Here is a 20,352-nt window from a genome sequence, read left to right on the forward strand (position 1 = left end):
CTTCCTCTTTCTATTGGCCCAGCTGCTGCTGCGGCTCCTCCTCCCTGGGCCGGAGTTAGTGGGAGCCGCCTCCACCTGCCCCTCCCTGTGCACCTGCTCCAACCAGGCCAGCCGAGTCATCTGCACCAGGCAAAACCTGGAGGAGGTGCCAGAAAGCATATCAGTCAACACGCGATACCTCAACCTGCAGGAGAACTCAATACAGGTAACTAATGGTGGACGGAGGTCAAATCATTTCAGTCTGCAATGCAGAGCTAAGCATGACTAAATGTTTTTATTCACTGAGATGATGAAGAAGTTTTTTTTCCTTTATATTTGTCACACTTACATTTTTCAGATCATCAAACCAATTTTAAAATTAGACAAAGAGTAAATAGAAGATGCAGTTTTAAAATTATGATTTCATTTATTAAGAGAAAAAACTATCCAACCCAACCTGGGCCTATGTGAAAATGCTATTGCCCCCTAAACCTAATAACTGGTTGTGTCACTTTTGGCAGCAAGAACTGCAATCATGTGTTTTTTTCATCACTGTAGAAAAATTTTGACTCGCTCTTCTTTGCAAAATTGTTTCATTTCTGTTACATCTGAGGGTTGTAGAGCATGAAAGGTATGCTCTACAACCTACAAGGTCTACAAGGTCATGACAAAGCATCTCAGTCGGATTTAAGTCCAGACTCTGACTAATCCACTCCAAAAACTACATTTTTATTTTGAGCTATTCAGAGGTGGGTTTGCCGGTGTGTTTTATTGTCCTACATAACACAAGTGGATTTTTGGTAGAGACTAGAATTCGTGGTTCCATCAATTTCAAGTTTTTCAGGTCCTGAAGCAGCAAAGCAGCCCCAGACCATCACATTACCATCACCATGTTTGAATGTTGCTATGATCTCTGCTCTTTTTACGTGATGCTGTGTTAGTTTAATCCCAGATGTAACAGGACTCAAACCTTCCAAAAAGTTTAACTTTTGTCTCATCTGTCTGCAGAATTTTTTTCCCATAATGGATTTTTTTCTGTAGATGTGAGATGAGCCTTTGTGATCTGTTTGGTCAGCAGTGGTTTTCAGCTTGGAACTCTCCTATCGGTGTCATTTTTGCCCAGCCTCTTTCTTGTTGTTTAATCACTGACCTTAACTGAGACAAGAAAGGCCTGCATTTCTTTAGATGTTGCTCTGAGTTCTTCAGTCTCCTGGAGTAATTTTAGTAGGTCACTCACTCCTGAGAGGGTTCCCCACTGTTCCAGGTTTTCTCCATTTGTGGATAATGGCTCTCACTCTGGTTTACTGAAGTACCAAGGCCTAAGAAATAGTTTGTGACCCTTTCCAGGCTGATAGATGTCAGTGACTTCGTTTCTCAGCTGTTGCTGACTTTCTTTAGATCGGGACATGGCGTGTTGCTTTTTGAGATCTTTTAGCCTGCTTCATTTTGTCAGACAGGTCCTTTTTAGGTGTTTAAGATCAGGTGTGGAAGTAATCAGGCCTGGATGTGACCAAGGAAACTGAAACTGCATTTTCTATATTATTTTTGTCTAATAATAAAATGTGTTTGGTGACCTGAAACAGTAGCAAATATGGGGGCAAAAGAAGAAAAGGGGCAAACACGTTTTCACAGCCCTGTACATGTGCACTCAAAAGCAGGCATGTGAGCTAAACAACAGTATATAAGTTGCTCCTTTGCAAATATTTTAATTGCTAAGTACGTTATGAGGGATGAACAGTAGGATGTCACAATACTGGAAATTTAGTTTTTGCCAGCTTGTTTGTACTAGTTTGTAGTAGTTCGAAATTTCTTGCAAAATTGGAAGATTTCCTCCTTGGTCTGCAAAGCAGGATAGATCAGGATAAATCACCACTTTCTTATCAATGCGTTTGTCACAAAACGGCCAGAGGCCAAGCACCAAAAATCAAACCCACGTGCAGGAAACCCAAGGCGGAGGCAGAGTAAAGGGTTTAACAAAGGTTTATCGACTAACACCAAAATGACGTTCACGTTAGTACTTGATTTAAGGCTTGATATATGGGGCGTGAGGGTCTTGGCCAGGGGAGAGGGATAAGCAAGGGGACAGGTCCAAGAGAGCAACGGCAGCTGCTGGTGATTAGGTACGTACTGGAAGAGAGGAGAGCAGTGTTAGAGCGGTAGCCAATGACGAGTTCTGGAGAGAGTAGAAGCTATGAAAATCTCCGTCTTACTGTGCAGGTGGGAGATGGAAGCGTTGAGGGAGAGGTGGTGCGGTCCAGGTGGGTTAGGTGGTGTGTGGCAGCTGTCCTGAGTGGTGAAGGTCCCGAGGTGGTATAAGGGCAGGAGCTTCAATGGAATTTTACAGCCACACACCCAGACCATGACAGCGTTATGACGAAGCAATTGCAACAGCTACACTGGTCGCCCTCTCCCACGTGTAGATTTTGATGTGCCATGGGAATTCTTCTGTGTTTCACATGGTTTTTTAACGAACCTCCTTCTTTAGCATATAAGGATAGACTAGAACACTTGTAGCTGCATGCTTCCCCTTTCACTTCTCAAAAGAATTGCAGTACCTAGAAAAGTACCTGCTCCTGGGAGCCACAGCAGATAGAGTCAAATATAAGATCTGGAACAGATTTTACTCCCAGATTTTACAAATTTTACTTGTCTTGGGAGGGCTGTGCCAGGGAATGGAGGAATGGTTGGGATTGGCATAAAAAGAGCACTAGCTTTTAATTCCCTGAGGCTGGGTTTCTGTCTCCTGCCAGTCTGGAACCCAGTATCCTTCAGATGTAAAGGGGAATGTGTTAACCACTACAACAAGGAACTAATATGCTGCCTATAGTAATTATAGTGCTAAAAAAAAACTACAACAATAAAAAAAAAGTATTTCTTTTGTTGTTGTTATGAATCTCAGTTACCAAAAGATATTATGTGTTAGTAATCAGCTGCTTCTCAAAGGCCTCTCACATCCCCCAACTGGTGCTGATTGTTCTGCTTCGGTGACCTTGGGGTAGCAGCAGAGGAAGCGGTTCACTATCTGTTGCAGGTTGTAGATTGAATACAGTTCAGCTCAAGAACAGGACTACCATGGCAATCTGCAGTCCGAGAACGAGCCATAGGAGTCTACCGGAGTGAGAGAGAAAAGATTCACGCAGCTGAACGATACAGTAGATCTTCACAATAGTGATCCAGTCACCTAGCCAGTAAGCCAATGGGGAAACACAAAAGGGGGAGGGCTGGAGCTAGCTGGCTAACAATGACTGGATTTTCCAAATAGGAGTGAAGAGATCTCCAATAACATATACCAATAATAATATACTGCAGATGATGTTGTTCTCTGAGATTAATAAAAAAAGATGCTAAAATGATTCACCAAAATATACTAGCCGACTCGCCCAAGTAAAGTCTGGAATATGACACAAATATCCACACATGAAGTGCTAAAAAGAAAAGCATGCATGCAGTTTATTTCTGTAAGCATCATAAGCTGCATCATGATGCATGATGTAATTTCTGAAGGTGCTGACTGCCAGTCATTTTTCCTATAACACTAATTGATTGGAGGTCATGGTTCATTCTCTTTTTTACAATCAGTGCACAGAGAAAACACTCATCCTGTCATTTGAAATATGCCACATTTTCAGCATTTCTTTTCAGCAAATAACCTATTGACACTTCTCTACAAACTCATTTATTTCTTTTATTATGAAAGGAGATATTTGCATAGTCAGTGATATAGCACAGTCGCATCTTGTATAGCAGATTGAGGATTTTCACATCATAATGCACACATCTAAAAATCAACACATACACAGACACCAGCACACTTATGTGTCTTTAACACTTGTGTTTGCATTTTTTGCCCGCTATCAGAGCGAACATTTGCGTTTGCAGGCAGTTGTGGATGTTAGGATTAACTTGTTGATACAGGTTTTCTCTTGGAAACTTTATTTCTAAGAAAAGACAAGAAAGTAAGCGGCTATAATGGTAGAAAAAAGCACTTAAGCCTCTAGTGAACTGAGGGAATATTTTATGAATTGAAAGCAAGGCAGATTTCCATGACACCGAGCTGCCTTTTGTATGCATTACCAATTTATCTCGAGTCCCTAGACAGCATTTGTGGCTTTACAGCTGCAGGGGAAGATCATTTAACCACAGACCATCGATACAAAGCACATGAATCTCTAAATTTATAAACCGAGTGGGTTGATTTTAGTCTTTGCTGCAGCATTTGATGTAGCTGGATCCATCCTCATGTTCCTGACAGTGCCTTGTTCTTTTGTGGTTTTAAATTCATTTCCACTACATTTTATCTCCTCTAATGAAAAGCAACGAGTATCCTAAACGTTGTTAAAATTGTCCAGTGCATCTCTTATAATGTCAAATTGCTCTGTACATTGGACCGAGCAGCCTGATATTCTCTATTCCTCTGAGAAAACATCTTATTAAACTTTATGTGACGTTAACGGAGCAGAAATGGGACATCACGCCACTTGATTTGGTATGTGAGGCTTTAAGAGATGCTGTTAACATGAAAGGGGAGAAAAAAATAAGGAAATAAGAACAGTATTTGTTGCGTTTTGTTTTTAGCCTACAAAATTCGGATTCGGCTTGTTGTATCCTGCAGCCCCACTTGAAATGATTAAAAATCTAAAAATGTTTTAACACCTGAAGGCATCCTAGATTCTCTGGCTTATTTTTTCCTCCACTGAGTACCCTCAGAGTAAAGCCTTGACAGCTCCCACCCCCTCTTAACATCCTCACCCCTCCCTTTTCGCCCCCCTCCCTCCTTTTGCCTATCAACTCCCCTCTTCCTCTCCCCCCGCTCCTGCTCTACATACAGAAGAAGCAATGGCCTGACTCCAGGAGCCTCTGTGTGCCTCACTGAGGGCTTTGGCCGCACATATCTCAAACAGTCAGAGATTTAAGGGGCTTTTAGTCGCGCTCACTAAACTGTGTGTCTTTGACTTCACGCCAAATGAGCTCCAGTTGGACCACACCAATGCTACTGTGCTCTGTCCAGGGCCCGTGGCACCCATAGAGTTCAGATTCATGTCTTCCTGCAGACAAAATCATCTCTTTTTGTTTGTCACACCAAATTTATTAAAAATGTATTAATTTAATTTCATAGTTCCTTTGTGGTTTTTTCGTGACACTTTATGCGAATACTGTAGTCCAACACTGATAATCAGCTTATTAGCAAGGGATTATAATGTGTCAGTAGCAAGCCCCCTGAGTCTCACGGTAACAACGGTGTGAAAAGCACTTTTGTGTCTGCAGCAAGCGCTAAAATATGGTCAGGGTTAAGACAGGGTTGGGTTTACAGTAAATTTACCACAGTGCTTTCAGATTTAATGAAAAGTCAAGAGTTTAACTGCTTTTTGTCATGTGATATATTGTTGAATGAAGCATGAAACTACTAATTAAAAGTGACCATTTTTTTTTTGCCATTTTTCATCAGTACAAGTTGAGCTGTGCTGTAGTCATAATGTGGGCTACTGATCAAATTCCTAATACTTTACTTTGGTCACTAGGTGTATTTGACACCAACTTAAATGGCAAAAATAGTCCTTTTAGAAGCAAGTCTTGCAATTCCATAGCCGTCCAAGTGACAATTATTTTCTAAATGAATGGGAACAGAGCAATTGTGAAACTACATGTGCAGAATCCATCCATCCACCGTTCCATCAATCCATTTTTTCTACAACTTAACCAGGTTTGGGCCCTGCGGGCAGCAGTCTAAGCAGACATGACCAGACGTTCCTCTCTCCAGCCAATTTACAAGGATGCTCCTGGACACTTCCTAGTTGAGGATTTGGGGGCATTTCCTAGTGGGAGAAGATCCTGGGGGAAACCATGGCAAGCTGGAGAGATTATGTCTCTCAGCTGGTTTTGGAACGCCTCAGTATCTTCCTTAAATTGTTGGTAAATGGGGAGAGAAATTTCTTGGCTGATATAGAGTCACTAGTTAAATCTGATTTTTGCCCAGGATAAAGCTTTAAAAGCTTATACCGCCTCCATGCATTGTGACGTACCTCCAACTATCTCCATGGGAGTCCTTGCTTACTTTTACTGACAATAGTCTGACATGGGAGGGTCGTCAGGTAATGCAGCTCACCTGGGCAGGCTTTAAAAGCTGGTTCGCTGGGCATGAAGTGCATTTGATGTTTGTTACTTTAGTTTCAATAAACTACCTCTTGTGCAGATTCACTCATTGTCACTTTGGGTGAGTTTCACTGAATTATGGCTTCACAATGATACCTTTACTAAGACAGCAGGTGCAGCCTCACAGCTTACCCTATTAGGAACCTCTAGTGTGTGAACACATTTGGCTCATATGTTCGTTGGTGTTGGCTCTTGATTGAGTTTTTCAGGACGTGGGTGGGACATCCACCATCTTTTCAGTCTTAAAGATTTGTATTCTCAGTGGGCGTTAGCCAAAGTTGTTGACTTAAGCTTTATTGTATCCCTGCTATTTACAACCTCTGATTGTAAATCAGAGCACTCAGTGTAACTCCATTACTCAAATGCATATTGTTTTAAGAGAAAGTCTAACATGGAGGCCAGGGAAACCCTTAATTTGATCATGTTTATGTCCATAGCCAGAGGGAGGAACTCAAATGCAGACAGCAGCAGGAATCACTGAGGGGGAAAGGTCAGCAGTTATCAGTATTAGCAGATAAATAATTTTTTTTTTAAATGTATGGCTTCTTTACTTAAACATACATTTAGCCTTAAGTCGTCATTTTGTTTTTGTTTTGCTTTGCTTTGTGTGTTTGTTTTTGCACTGATTTGTAACATTACAAAAACTAGACCATCTCCAAATTCTAAAGATTATTTGCTAAGAACAGATTAACATAATTTAATTACATGTTGGGAACAGATTAACACATAAGAATAACAGAATGCAGAATTAAAGGAGACATTTGTCTTTCAGGGAAGAAAACATTCTTTGGCCATTCAGCCTTTGCAATAGGATTTTCTCAGTTTTTGGAACATCCAGCGAAGAGGCCGATTACACTCTTTATTGTTGTCTGGAAAATATATACTGTTACATACTGTTGGTGGATCCTAATGTTATACAGAGAAACATTTCGAGTAATGAGGTCATGATAAGTAATAAGTAATCCCTGTGAGCCCAAAGCTCACGATTCAAGCTGCTCTGAATGTTCAGGCTCTGGCGGTTTTTTCTACTGTAGGCTCTGCATGATGTCACTGAGAGTGGATATCACTAATGGATACATACATACCATCATCCACTCACTTTCCTCATGTGAAATCAAACACATTGTTCCAGTCTCGCCATCCATCCATCCATCCATCCATCCATCCTTCCTTCAGCTTATACATTTCAGGATCGTGGGGTGGCTGGAGACTATTCCAGCTACAATGGGGGACAGATCTGTCACGGTAATTTATCTGTCTATTTAATCTGAAAAATTCTGCATCTCTCCCTCTGACTTGTCAGTGCCATTGCTCCCCTGCATTGCTGCTGGCTCTTTTAACCCCTCCACCTTCTCTGATTCTACCTGTAGGCTCAGGGGGAGAGGTTTATTCACTGCTCACCTGATTCTCTGTGTATCATATTTGCAGGAACAAGCCTAGACATCCAACTTTAAATGTATTCTGCAGCTATATAAACCAGTCACTTCCAATGTGTAATACAGCCATCTCAGACTCATCCCTCTGACCACGGGAACAGAGGTCCAGCCCACCTGTTTTTGAGAACAAGCCAATCAGAAGAGATTTAGCTTAAAGGGAGAGAGCTAAAATGAGCTTTTAACTTTTAACTATCAGTGCATTCTGACAAAATCCAAGGATAAAAATGTGCAGATGGAAATGAGCATAACAGGCTTCAAGTAATCTTAAACCTTAAAATAACAACATGAGAAGAAACCAGAGCTGCTATCATACATATCATACATAGTTGCTGCGTGCTTGCATTTTGTTTTTGTTTTGTTTTTTCTATTTTGTCTCACTGTGTCCTTTCTGGCATTGTCATGTGTAATATAATGAGATATTATTTGGTTAAATGGCTGTTTGGTATTGTTTGACAATCATTTTAAATGTTGTCTGTATAACTTAAAATATTTTAAAAGATTAATTTAATAGTTGTAAAATGAAAACACTGACACATTACAGTAATCTTGATTAATGTGCATTGTCCCTAAAAGGAAATAAACAAACAATAAACAATGTCAGTATTAGTGCTGCATGTCTGCTAAAGGTTTTATATCATTTGGTATTCTTTAATAAATAAAAAAGCAAATTAAACATTTAGGGAAGCTGTTATTGATCTTCATTCTTATTGAGAACTAATGCATGACAGCCAAATTAATATTTTAAAAGTGTATTTGGTTTGTTATTATGAGAGGTGTAATTGAGTTTGTTTTAAATGGCTGCTGTAAAACACAGCTTCCTTTTTTCATTTTGTTTAGATACCTTTCTTTCAGTAAGCTCCATTAATAATCCTACGTTTTGCAGTAACTTTATCATTACTTGTCCTTCCAGGTTATCAAGTCGGACACATTCAAGCACTTGAGGCACCTTGAAATCCTCCAGCTGTCCAAGAATCAGATACGTCAGATTGAAGTTGGAGCATTCAATGGCCTGCCCAACCTCAACACGCTGGAGCTCTTTGACAACCGCCTCACGCTGGTGCCATCACATGCCTTTGAGTACCTCAGCAAGCTGCGGGAGCTGTGGCTGCGCAACAACCCCATCGAGACTCTGCCAGGCTATGCCTTCCACCGTGTGCCCTCGCTACGTCGCCTGGACCTGGGTGAGCTCAAGAAGTTGGATTTCATCTCTGATGCAGCGTTTGTTGGCCTCATCAATCTGCGGTACCTAAACCTGGGCATGTGTGGGCTGAAAGACATTCCCAAACTAACAGCCCTTGTACGCTTGGAAGAGCTGGAGCTGTCAGGAAATAGGCTGGAGATCATCCGTCCCGGCTCCTTCCAAGGCTTGGTTTCTCTTCGCAAGCTGTGGCTAATGCACTCACAGGTTTCCGTCATTGAGCGCAATGCCTTTGATGACCTGAAAAACCTGGAAGAGCTCAACTTATCCCATAATTCCCTCCACTCCTTGCCCCACGATCTCTTCACACCCCTTCACCAGCTAGAGAGGGTACACCTTAACCACAACCCCTGGGTGTGCAACTGCGATGTGCTTTGGCTTAGTTGGTGGTTGAAAGAGACGGTGCCGAGCAACACCACCTGCTGCGCTCGTTGCCATGCTCCACCATTCTTAAAAGGCAAATACATTGGAGAGCTTGACCAGAGCCACTTCACATGCTATGCGCCCGTCATTGTGGAGCCACCTACAGACCTCAATGTCACCGAGGGTATGGCTGCCGAGCTGAAGTGTCGAACGAGCACATCCACAACATCCGTCAACTGGATCACCCCTAATGGCACTCTCATGACCCACGGCTCCTACCGCGTGCGGATATCAGTCCTGCACGATGGCACGCTCAACTTCACCAATGTAACCCTGCGAGACACAGGCCAGTACACCTGCATGGTGACTAACGCTGCTGGCAATACCACTGCAACCGCTGTCCTCAACGTTACTGCTGCTGATGTTAGTGTCAACTACACCTATTTTACAACAGTTACTGTGGAAACTGTGGATACTGTTGGAGGTAATGATTATGCGTTGGTTGCCATCAATGAGACCTTCATCCGTGTTCCACCTGGCCCCACTCCCTCTGATTTGTGGCCAGACGGTGTTGCTACCACAGACTCCTCTCTGCCTATCAGCTGGTCCTCCTCCTCTCCCCGCGCCACTCGACCCACCTTCACTGAGCCTATCACGGACCCTACCTTAATGGATGATGTGATGAAGACCACCAAGATCATCATTGGCTGCTTCGTAGCCATTACCTTCATGGCAGCCGTGATGCTGGTGGTGTTCTACAAGCTTAGGAAGCAGCACCAGCTGCACAAACATCACGGCCCTGCACGTGCCATCGAGATCATCAATGTGGAGGATGAGCTCGGCGCTGGGGCCAGTGGCCGGGGCAGCGGCATCTCAGGGGGAGCCACTGTTACACAGAGTGGAAGCAGTGGAATTGGAGGTACCCAGAGCCTCAGGCTGCACCACCCAGAGATAGTCAACCTGCCCAACCTGGCTCGATCGGAGCACCTCAACCACTACTACAAAACTCATCACTTCAACAACAACATGATGGGCCTGGGCATGGGCACAGGATCTGGTGTGGGCCTCAACAACAATAACAACCCCTCACCATGCTCTCAGTCACAGAACATATCCTGTTCCCAGATTCCAACCTCCACTGGTGGGGGAACACCGACAGGTGGCACTCTGCCCTCCCCAGTGCCCCTTCCTCAACTGGGTCTCCACAGTTCTCTGAAAGGCCTGATGGGGAAAGGCCAGAACGAGCCACTACTTTTTAAGAGTGGCTCCAAGGAAAATGTGCAAGAGACTCAAATCTGAGTGAAAGTGAGGGTAGAAGTATGAGGTAAGAGGAAAGGGATGCTGGATAGTGACAGTGATATAGAAAGTACGCGAATATGTGAACTGACTGTAGCCTATACCGTCCTCATGGACGGTTTTCAGAAAAAAAAGATGAAATTTCTCATAGTTGCTGCTTTGTATTGTCAATCTTGGCAGGTAGAAGCAGATAGGAAGACTAAAGGAGACAGTACAGCATCTGATCAGTCCCACTAATAGCATCTGAACATAACTTTACACTAAGTCAGACACCAACACATGGAACGATCACCACAAAAATCACAGTAGCAACCCGCTATAGTCTTTGCCAAAGTCCAAGATCAAGCCAACTCTTATCACCCAGTGGACAGCTATGAACAGCAGCCTGTATGTTTTTTACAGATAGCTTCGTATATTTCCAGACACACTCAGTGTATATATTTAGAGGGAGACATAATATTGGCTACTGAACATGTTTTCAGATTAGTGTTTGGCAGAGACTCCGAATAACAAACAATGATTTGGGTGAGCCGTGCTGTCCCAGGTTTCCAGGAAGCACTAAAATACAGAGCAGAGCAGCGATACTGTTCAGAACACACGTATCAGACTAGTACTTTACAGGGAGAGAAAACAACAGCAATTGTTTTTTCCGAGTGGTTTCACTTCTCTCTCACTTTTTTTCCCTTTCACACTTTACTGGCTACTGTCTTCTTTGAGGGTGGAAAGAAACAGAGTGGGCTATCATGGGAGAAGAGAAACCCCGTGGCATGAAGGACAAAGAGTGATATATTAAAACAAAAAGGACTAAAGTACATATTATATATACCGTAAATATATTTTCATTCAAAGAAATAAATTCTAAAGAATCTTTATCAAGCTTCTGACTGAAAACTCCGACGTCTGAAGAATATATTAAAAAGAAAAACACACACACAGTTGTTTTAGTGCCCCCCACCCCACTGCCCTCCCCCCCTCCCCTTACTACTTCCCTCAACTTGGAACAAAATGGCCACTCTGACTGTGCCGCATACGGACACGTGGGAGAGTGGGGGAAAAAAAAACAACAAAAAAAAGCAAAACAGACAAAGTGTTTGAGTGAATTTATTTTGGTCTTGACTTTTTTGTAGCCACAGAGCGTGTTTTCCCCTCTCCTGTCGCATTCACATAAACAGGGTCACCGGAGAAGGGACGTGTTTATGCTCTACTGCGAAAATATGAAATACGACAACGGCTCTCCATCGTTTGGTACAGCTACAGCCTAGCGGGAGTGTTAATAATAATAATCGGAACGGTAATAATGATAACAAGGTTTAGCTTTATTTGTCATAATGAACGTTTAATGATTAGCACATGAAATGACACAAAATGTTGCACATGCTGATTTAGCATGCTCTACAGACGTCTCCAGATTTGATTTCAGTCTATCATTTGAGATTTATCCAAGGGATTATGTTATCATTATTAGCATTCATGCGACTATTATTATTACTACTTGTGCCTACAAATAACTGAAAAGTACTTTTTTTTTCATTTGTATATGACGCTGAAGTTGTTTATGACTGATCCTGTTGGACTTCGGCTAATGAACAGCGGCAGGACGGCGTGCCACTACTCCACATGCATCAGCAGGAAATAACTTGGCCCCCTCTAAATGGCTTCCTCAGTCCAGTTCTCACCAACTCCTCCAACTGTCTCAAGCAGTCAGGAACCTTCATGTTTGTCACGCGCTAAAGACAGGACACGAACCTTTGACGAAGACTGCATCTTTGCAGAGGATTATCTCGCAACTGTATCTCAGTGTTATCGTGTGTGAGTGGATTTCATGGCAGCAGGGAACTACTAAATGGACGACAGGCATTGCCAAGCATTTCTAAAGGTAAGCGATGCTCGTTCAGTGAAGAGGAAGGAAGTGACGTGCAGTACAGGAAACAGAGATGGGGGGAATTTTTTTCTAAAGAAAAAGTACAATTAAATGAAAAAAAATATAGAACCTTATAGATCTCTTTTAAAAAAAAAAAGGAAACAAAACTATTATAATAAGTGTTTTTCATTTTGGGTTTTTATCTAGTTTGATTTTTTTTGTTTTATTTTTAAATCAAGTGTTATCTTTATTGTAATATTGTTATTGTTATTATAATTAGCTAATTACACTGGTTATAATTATGAGAGATGTTCTGTTAGCAGAGGTCACTTTTAAAATTAAAAAAAACTGGCACATAAAATGGCAGTGGAAGTCTGTGAAATTTGGTGGCTATATATTTTTTTTCTCCTTTATGTTACAATCAACTTTAATTGTAGTATCACTGTTTGTGTCCCTTTGGCTCTTCTTGAGATGAGACATAGCGAATGTGAAATGGTCAGCACTGGGTCCTTTTATTTTCTGCACAGGGGGACAGGAAAGGCCCTGCTCCGGTTTACAAGCTCAATCACACTCGCTCTGTACTTTTCGTGAATGTCATCACCATCACAGTGCTCAGAGTGCGATTGCGCTATGTCAACACCTCATTGCCATGACTACACCCTCAGACTAATGCGCCAAACGCCGTCAGCATCGGCGCCTCGTAAGGCAGCCGGTCGCCCTCCCCCTCTCCTGTCAGTCTCGTTCCTTTTGAGGTGCCATATCTCAACGAGCCGGCCAGTGTTCCTTCAGTGGTAGCAAATCAACCTGAGCATTGTGCCCATGTCCTCACATAAAACTCCCTCCACCCTCCAACCCTCAGCATCTTGCCATCAGGTTTCCCTGGCAACTGTTGCTGCTGCGACAGCCCTTATCACAGCGTCTTGATTTGGGTTTCGAATGCTAAACAGACGAGAGCAGAGGGTATAGAACTCCTCTTTTTTTTTCCATGCCAAGTAATTCACCCCGGTAATGTTCCTCGTTAATGTGTTTGGTTTGTTTACACCAGCAACTATACTTCTCACGCCGCTGACTTTCTCATAGTGAATCATACGATTTACATGCCACTCTCCCCTATGTGTTTAATTTGCATAGGCCACCACATTTATGCACCCAGCACTTGTGATTAACACTCATACCCTGCATCTCTCATTAACATATTCCTTCCCAAGCACAAGGGATCCATATTCTGCTCACAAGTTATTTACATATTCATCTGGCTCTGTGTGTGCAAATAACAGTGAAATTATCATGTGGGCATGCTGGTGGGTAAGAGTGTGGTGTGTGTGTGCGTGCGCCAGGTTTGTGGCTGAAAGCAAGGACTGTTACAAAAGCTATTTCCCCCTAATTCTTCAAATACTGCGTGCCCTGCCTATCGCCTGTGGTAGCTCGCCACTTTGGAAAGCGCTGCGTAGCCCCTATAGCTCCTGTGAAGTGGCACAAACCAGAGGCCATGTTATTGAGGCTCGGTGTTAGAGAGAGAGCAGCGGTTGAGCTGGAGACACACAGTCACAGTGCTGCAGTGTCTGAGTCACAGAGCACTGAACACACTCCCAACAATCTAATGGAAATGCTGTGTTTACTGTGCAGGAAGGGACCCGCTCATTCACCCATTCGGGGAATAGGTGAAAAACACCAGAATATGTGCGCGTGTGAGTCCAAGCTTGAGTGCGTTTAGTGCATGTGCAGCTCTGGATTATAAAATGCCCGTTGTACTGTTGTATAAGGCAAGGAAATCAGGACATTTGAAGCGGTACGCTGTTTATGGCAAGAGATGTTACACCATTGTTGATGCAGCGCTGCTCGGTGTGTGCGCTCCTGCACAGGTGCGTGCGTGCTCAGGTGGGCTTTTGCTAGCTCGGTTGTGTAAAGAGGGGAAGAGGGAGGAGGGGCGGTAAGACCTCCATTTTAAATCCCCAGTTTAAACCAGCTCTGTCTGTCTCCCTCTGCTTCAGGCAACTTTTATGATCCTCTCACTGACACTTAAAGTAAAAATACATTTTTTAATTTATTTTTTGCGTAAGCAGCCCCCCCCCCTCTCTGTCTCTCTTTCTCTGCATAGTAGGAGTGATGAAACATCCTCTCGATCGGGGCGACCTCCTCTTTCACCAAATCCTCATCGTCTTTTTAGCTCCCTGTCAAGTTCGGGGTCAAGGGTCAAGATGAGCAGCAATTTATGTTTACCTCACACCTTTAGCCAGCTAATGAAGGTTAGCGTTTTGGATTGTGCCATTTATTTTTATTGTTTCGCCCTGGCTCAGGGAAACGCCTGTTGGCGAAGCTTAAGTGATTTTTAATGTGCATTTTCAGTGGCTGTTTTTGTGGTTAATCACCTTGACGGTGATGTGACTAGTCATAACAGTAATGCTGCACATGAAGTGATTTTTGGGCAGCTCGCTTGCGGTGGGTGAGGTTTGCGTAGTTGCAGATGGGAGGACACTGGTTCAATCTGCCGCTTGTTGCGACCAGCACTGTTTGAAAACACGGCCTGTCCCCGAGGGCAGCCCTGCACACATGTTAACCTCAGCACTACAAGCCCCGTGTGAGCACCACGCTGCCTCATTTCTTTTTATCAACCCCCCCCCCCCCCCCCCACCACCCCCACCCCTTTAAAATAGCAGAGAAGTGACAGCCGAACTCAATGCATTATTGATACACAGGGTGTCAATGATGCATGTGCAGTCACCAGTGCTAATTTTCTCCACATTGCAGAGGCCAAAAGCATCAAACGGGTTGTAATTTATATGCATCGTTATTGCTATTATTTTTCACACGGCCATCAAGACGGTCCACGGGAGCCAAATGTTGCAGCTTGTCTCCTCACATGATGAGTGCTGCGATTCTAATAAGTGCAGCAGTGTTTTGTGTGCCACTGTGTCACCGAGCCAGCCCCCCCACACCGTTCCACTCCACCATCCCAGCAGCAGCAGCCCTGTCTCGCTATGCTGGCTTTATCGCCGTCACACTGGTCTAAGGCCGATTTGATGGCACCAGTTTTCAGATGCCCGGGTCACCGTGTTCAGTCACATTACGAGAGAACTGAGGAACTTTTTTTGTCACTGCGATGCTTTTTTTCCTGCCAGAGCTTGAGATGAGATGTGCACAGACATTTTTTCTGTGTCATCACTGTGAAAACCCTGCTCTGCAGCCACTTATCAAACCTGACCGTGCACATGGGTACTTATACATTTAAGAACCGCGTGCACACACACACCAGGGCACGCGCGCCCTCTTGACACTGACTGAAGGAGTGATTTATTGATTGAGGTGCAGCTTTCTTAAACAATTTGCAGCTGAGTGCAGCGAAGGTTAATGCAAACCTCTGAACTGCTGCCATCATGCTTCAGTCCACACGTGTGTGTTTTACATCCTGTGAAGGTGTCCTTAATTTGAGAGTGGCTGGGACATTAGCGCATGGCTTATTTCCTCGTTGCCTTGGAAACTATGGCGCCGGGCGCAAGATGTCCATTTTGGCCGTCTTGTGAGCTTTGAGCTGTGTGGAGTCAGAGAGGGCTGTCAGAGTGTGTGGGCCGTGACGTGAGAGTGATGAGTGGTGTTTCATCCCAGATGACTATCTCCTCTGTGTCACTCAGCTGTGGGTCAGAGGGCCGCTGAGCTGCAGCTCAGAGGAAAACTGAGAAAAATCCACAGAGTTGCTGTGAATAGCAAAATGGGACACGCTCGCAGCCCATGTAATTGTAAAGTACCGATTAATGGGAATCGTAAAGCTGGAGCGCTGCTTAACACAGAGCTTCTCATGAATGCTTCATAAAGGAGAATATCAGCGTTGTCGTGTGAAAACCTTCCAACTGCAGTTTTGAACATCAGTGGAGTGATTATATTTTAGTATTTGTTCTTAGGCGCTACAGGCCGGTTTGGAAGTGAAACCTTTTCAGAACTCCATAGGGTAGACTTTAAAAAAAAAAATCTTGGTGTGACAAGTTCAAAAGAGGCCCTTTCTTTCTTAGATCCTGAAAAGCTGACATTTGGGGCTGTGGAAGGTTTTCATCTGACAGCGACCATATTGCACTTTCAAATACAGATTTGTGTTTTGTGAACAATCTGGGATGTTGCGGCTCGTGTTGGGATTTGGAAACTTCTGGAGAGACTTCATGCCCTCGAGCGCTGTGGAAAACTCCCCTCCTGTTTTGTGATGAGCGCCGACTCGGGGACTTGTGTTGTGGCCTGAACAAGCTCGTAACTATTAAAGGATGTGCTGACCTAGCAGCTGTGGTCCTCTCAGCGGACATGCTTACAGTTAAGTTTCCGAACGCATATTCCCTGCTATCCACAGCAGTCTAGCTTCCAGATTTACTGTTTCTGGGAGCCTTGGCTCGGCATCATATTCGCACTCTGGTGTGTGTGTGTGTGATGTTTGTTTGAAGCTGGGCAGGGGCCACGGAGTACATTTCAATGCTTTGAAGTGTAAATTCAGGTCTGGTTGGAGCACCTCATGGAGGGCAGGGAAGAGATAGCGACAGCCATATGTATGTAGGCTGGTGGTTTGATAATGGAGTTGTCTAACCGCTTATTTGTCTACTGAGGCAACAGAGCCCCCAGAGGACATGAGGTCAAACCCTCACTGGATGTCAACTCAGTGTCAAGTCAGACGGTGTCTGGTCTCGGAGAGGTGAAACTAGAGTAGAAATCAGCGCTGACCCAGTTAAGGCTTCCCCGGCTGAGCTTTGAATCAGACCTGGTACATCCTCTCAAGTTTAGAAAAAGCTGAAGCGGTTGTAAACAGTCATCAATATGAAATAAACTTTTACTGGAGATATTGATTTTTCTTTACCCTTTTTTGTCTCCACCCCCTCATGTCAGCCAGTGAGGCATGCTGCTTCTCTCATTGGTGCTGATTTATTTATCCGGTCTGGCCCTTAGTACCCTCATTTCATGTCTGCTCTCATTTCTGCTCGCAGTCTATGTGACACCAACCTTTCAAGTTATATTTTTAACCCTGATGCTCGAGAACGGCTACGAGCGACGTTCGACGGGCACCGCAGTGGCCTCGATTGTGCTCAAGCTGCGGCGTTTTCTGTGCGTCCCGTCATGCCAGTGCCACATTCGGTAGAGCCTGCTTACCACGCAACAGCTTCTGTCGCCTCTGGCTTCCCCACCCTCTGAGCCCAAAGGAAATAGAGTGACGAGGGAGGACAGGGTAGACAGAAATAGAGAAAGCGAAAGGAGAGATAGACTGCAAAGGGACGAGGATGACAGGAGGAATGAAAGCTGACAATGAGAGACATCCTGTCACTCCATATCTGTACAGTTTTTTTACTCTACATGTGCGAGTGTGTTTGCATGCGTGTGCACCAGTGTAAGGCTCCAGCTCAGTGTGCGCTTGTGTAATAGCCGCATGAGTGGCATAAGTATGCATATTTATGCATACGTCCGAGTGGGCTGCGTGCGTGCTTGTGTGCACTCGAGTGCGCACGGTATCCGTGTTTGTGTATCTGTGTGCGGCAGAGATAAAGACATGAAGGAGGAAGGGCCGCTGTGGTGCTTATATGTCACCCAGCGCCAGAGGGGAAATGACTCCTTTCTGTCCCCGACCCAAGGGAGGCAGAGGAGGAGCACGGCTGACTTCTCCTGCTTCTCTGCCTTTTCTCACCCTCTCCTTAAGAAATGTAGCTAAAGCCTCAGTCACAGCCTCTCCCCCCTCTCTCTCCCTCTGAGTCACACACACACACACACTCGTATGCTTGCTTGCTCACAGGAGTACGTCTTACATTATCCCCCCTTTCTTCCCCTCATGCTTCTCATCCCCTTAACCCTTCTGTTCTCCTCCTCCGCTCTTCTCTATCTACCTCATATTTGGTGTTTCACCCCACCCACCTTCTCCTACTGCCATTTTCCACCCCCCCCTGCAGCTAGATGTTGTGATTCTGCATTAACCCCTTAATCCTCCCATACATAAACAAGTACACGCGCAGTCGTGCTCCAGGTTAGCCCCCCTGCACCACTCCAATCCTCTCTCAGGAAAATGGAAAACAAACCCACAACAAACCAAGGCTTCTGATATTTCCTTCCCTCTGTTCAATTAAACATGGCCTCCATCTGCTTCTTTGTTTCTCTTCAGCTTTTCTTCTGCAATATTGACTATGGTTGTTCTTGTGATTGTTTTTAAGACTGTGTTTTAACCTGTTATAACCAGAGATGTGCATATTAACACTGGAGGAACATGTCACAGGGGTGTGTGCGCGCGTGTGTGTGTGTGTGTGTGAGAGAGAGAGATGGTGTGTGTGGAGAACGGTGGATTTGTTCTGCTTCAAGGTTCTGTGCCAAATCTTTTTCAGAACATTCGATCTCTGTTCATGTGCCATACTGAGAAATTTATGAAATAAAAATAACGTTTTTTCACAAATTGCAATGTGAGATCGTGTTGCTTATTTATGACTGTAGGTCTATTAACGAAAATCAGCGAGACAGAAAAAAAAAGTGGAAGACCATGTGTGCCACATCATTAGAGTAACAAATGTTGTTTCCGCAGGTTATTTTGCCTCGCATATGTGTGAATGAATTCATGTGAATTCTTAATGTGTGTGTTCTTCCATGTCGCTGTTATTTTCCTTCAGTCAGCATCATTTTTTTCCCTCAGTGTGCCGCAGCAGTGTTGCAGAGTGTGTTTCCAAGAGATTGTGTCACTGTGTTAAACCTGATTTGACACTGAGGCTGTGGACCGGCTGGCTGCAGGGTGTGTATTGTGACCCGAGCTACTGACCTACGCCTGCGCCCTACGTCTGCTCGTATGCCTGTGTGTCTTTGTGTTCACGTGGGTGCATGTCTGCGTGTGTTGTTCTGTGGGATGTTGTTTAGCCTGCGGTGAACACTTAGCTCGTGCTGGCTGGGGGATTGCCAAGAGGTCAGCTTCTGAATAGTACTGACTCAGGGTTACAATTATTGGCTTACAATATTTGTGTGTGTTTATATGTGCGTTTGCGTGTATGGGTGCAGATTATGGATGTAGGGGTGTGTTAGGTTTGATCCGCTTTGCTGTGATACTGATTCTCCTGTCATGTTTGTGAAATAAAGTCTATCATAAACATTTTTAATATCATAAATCTTGTGGCTAACTGCCTGACAGTTGACAAGAAAAGCACCAAGATCTGGTGCTATCCATCCATGCATGGGTGGCACAGTGGTGCAATGATGAAGCACCACAAGAAGGTCCAAACTGGGGACTCAAAACTCCAAAGTACTCTGAGTTTGCATATGTTCCTCCTGCGTGGGTTCTCTCTAGATACTTCAGCTGCACCCCCCCACAGTTCCAAGACACTGATGTTAGTTTAATTAGTGATTACTCTTTCCTCAAAAAGAATGTTCAGTGTTCTAGCTGGGGCATCGAACCGTTCTCTAAATGTTCAGGTTTAAAACGTGTTCAATAATGTAATCAGGAATGAAACATAATCAATGATTCTCTGCTGGAGATGGCTAACAGATCAAAGACTTGATGAGTCTCGAGTCTTGCGAGTTGCAGTGCTAAAATCGTGCTTGCACAGCAACATGTATATTTAAAAAAAGATGATAATTTTGAGCCAAGCTAGCAGCTCTGTTAAGGTACTTTCGGACAGGATCTAGCACCTGCCTGCGCTCTGATCTGACACTCATTATTTTCAATGGTTTGCAGCAAGCAACGTGCAGGCAAAGTGCACAGCTGTGGTTAGCGTTCGCCAAATTTAAACTTAAATCTGCACGTGCATTGAAGACTGCCTGTATAGCTAGTAAAAAAGAGGTATTATTTTGGCATCCTTTGTTTAGTTATGCATTAAAAGGCCAGTGCTCGCTGTGTCTTAGCAACCTACAGCAGCTACTACAAATATTATTTTCTCTGCTTTCTAAATTATGTAGTTGCAAACTATCAAAAACTGACATTTGAATATTTGATTTGGCAGTAACAAAATGCTTGCTGACAGGCATGGCCTCTGAAGGATTCCCATTTTTCCCATTAAAGGTGCAGATTTTCAGCATGGCGTCTTTTAAAAAAAATAGTTCTGGTTTCTGTAGCCTGTTGGTCGTGTGCCTCATGATGTAGC

General features: G+C 44.0%; 1 protein-coding gene and 1 long non-coding RNA gene across 2 annotated transcripts in view; both read left to right on the top strand.

Moving 5' to 3' along the window:
• The window catches only part of lrrc4ba (leucine rich repeat containing 4Ba), a 51,606-nt gene extending 32,928 nt beyond the window's left edge, over positions 1–18,678 (top strand). The window contains 2 exon segments of the mRNA XM_019358398.2: positions 3–205; positions 8,476–18,678. Of these exon segments, the coding sequence (XP_019213943.1) occupies positions 3–205; positions 8,476–10,425 (2,153 nt within the window). The 3' untranslated portion in view covers positions 10,426–18,678.
• LOC106098016 (uncharacterized) lies at positions 5,824–7,926 on the top strand. The gene is made up of 3 exons (XR_001224098.3): positions 5,824–6,190; positions 7,164–7,374; positions 7,558–7,926. It is a non-coding gene; the product is annotated as an uncharacterized LOC106098016 (long non-coding RNA).
• Positions 18,679–20,352: the final 1,674 nt, after the last annotated feature.

This window comes from Oreochromis niloticus, linkage group LG4, assembly GCF_001858045.2.
Source record: "Oreochromis niloticus isolate F11D_XX linkage group LG4, O_niloticus_UMD_NMBU, whole genome shotgun sequence".
NCBI lineage: Eukaryota > Metazoa > Chordata > Actinopteri > Cichliformes > Cichlidae > Oreochromis > Oreochromis niloticus.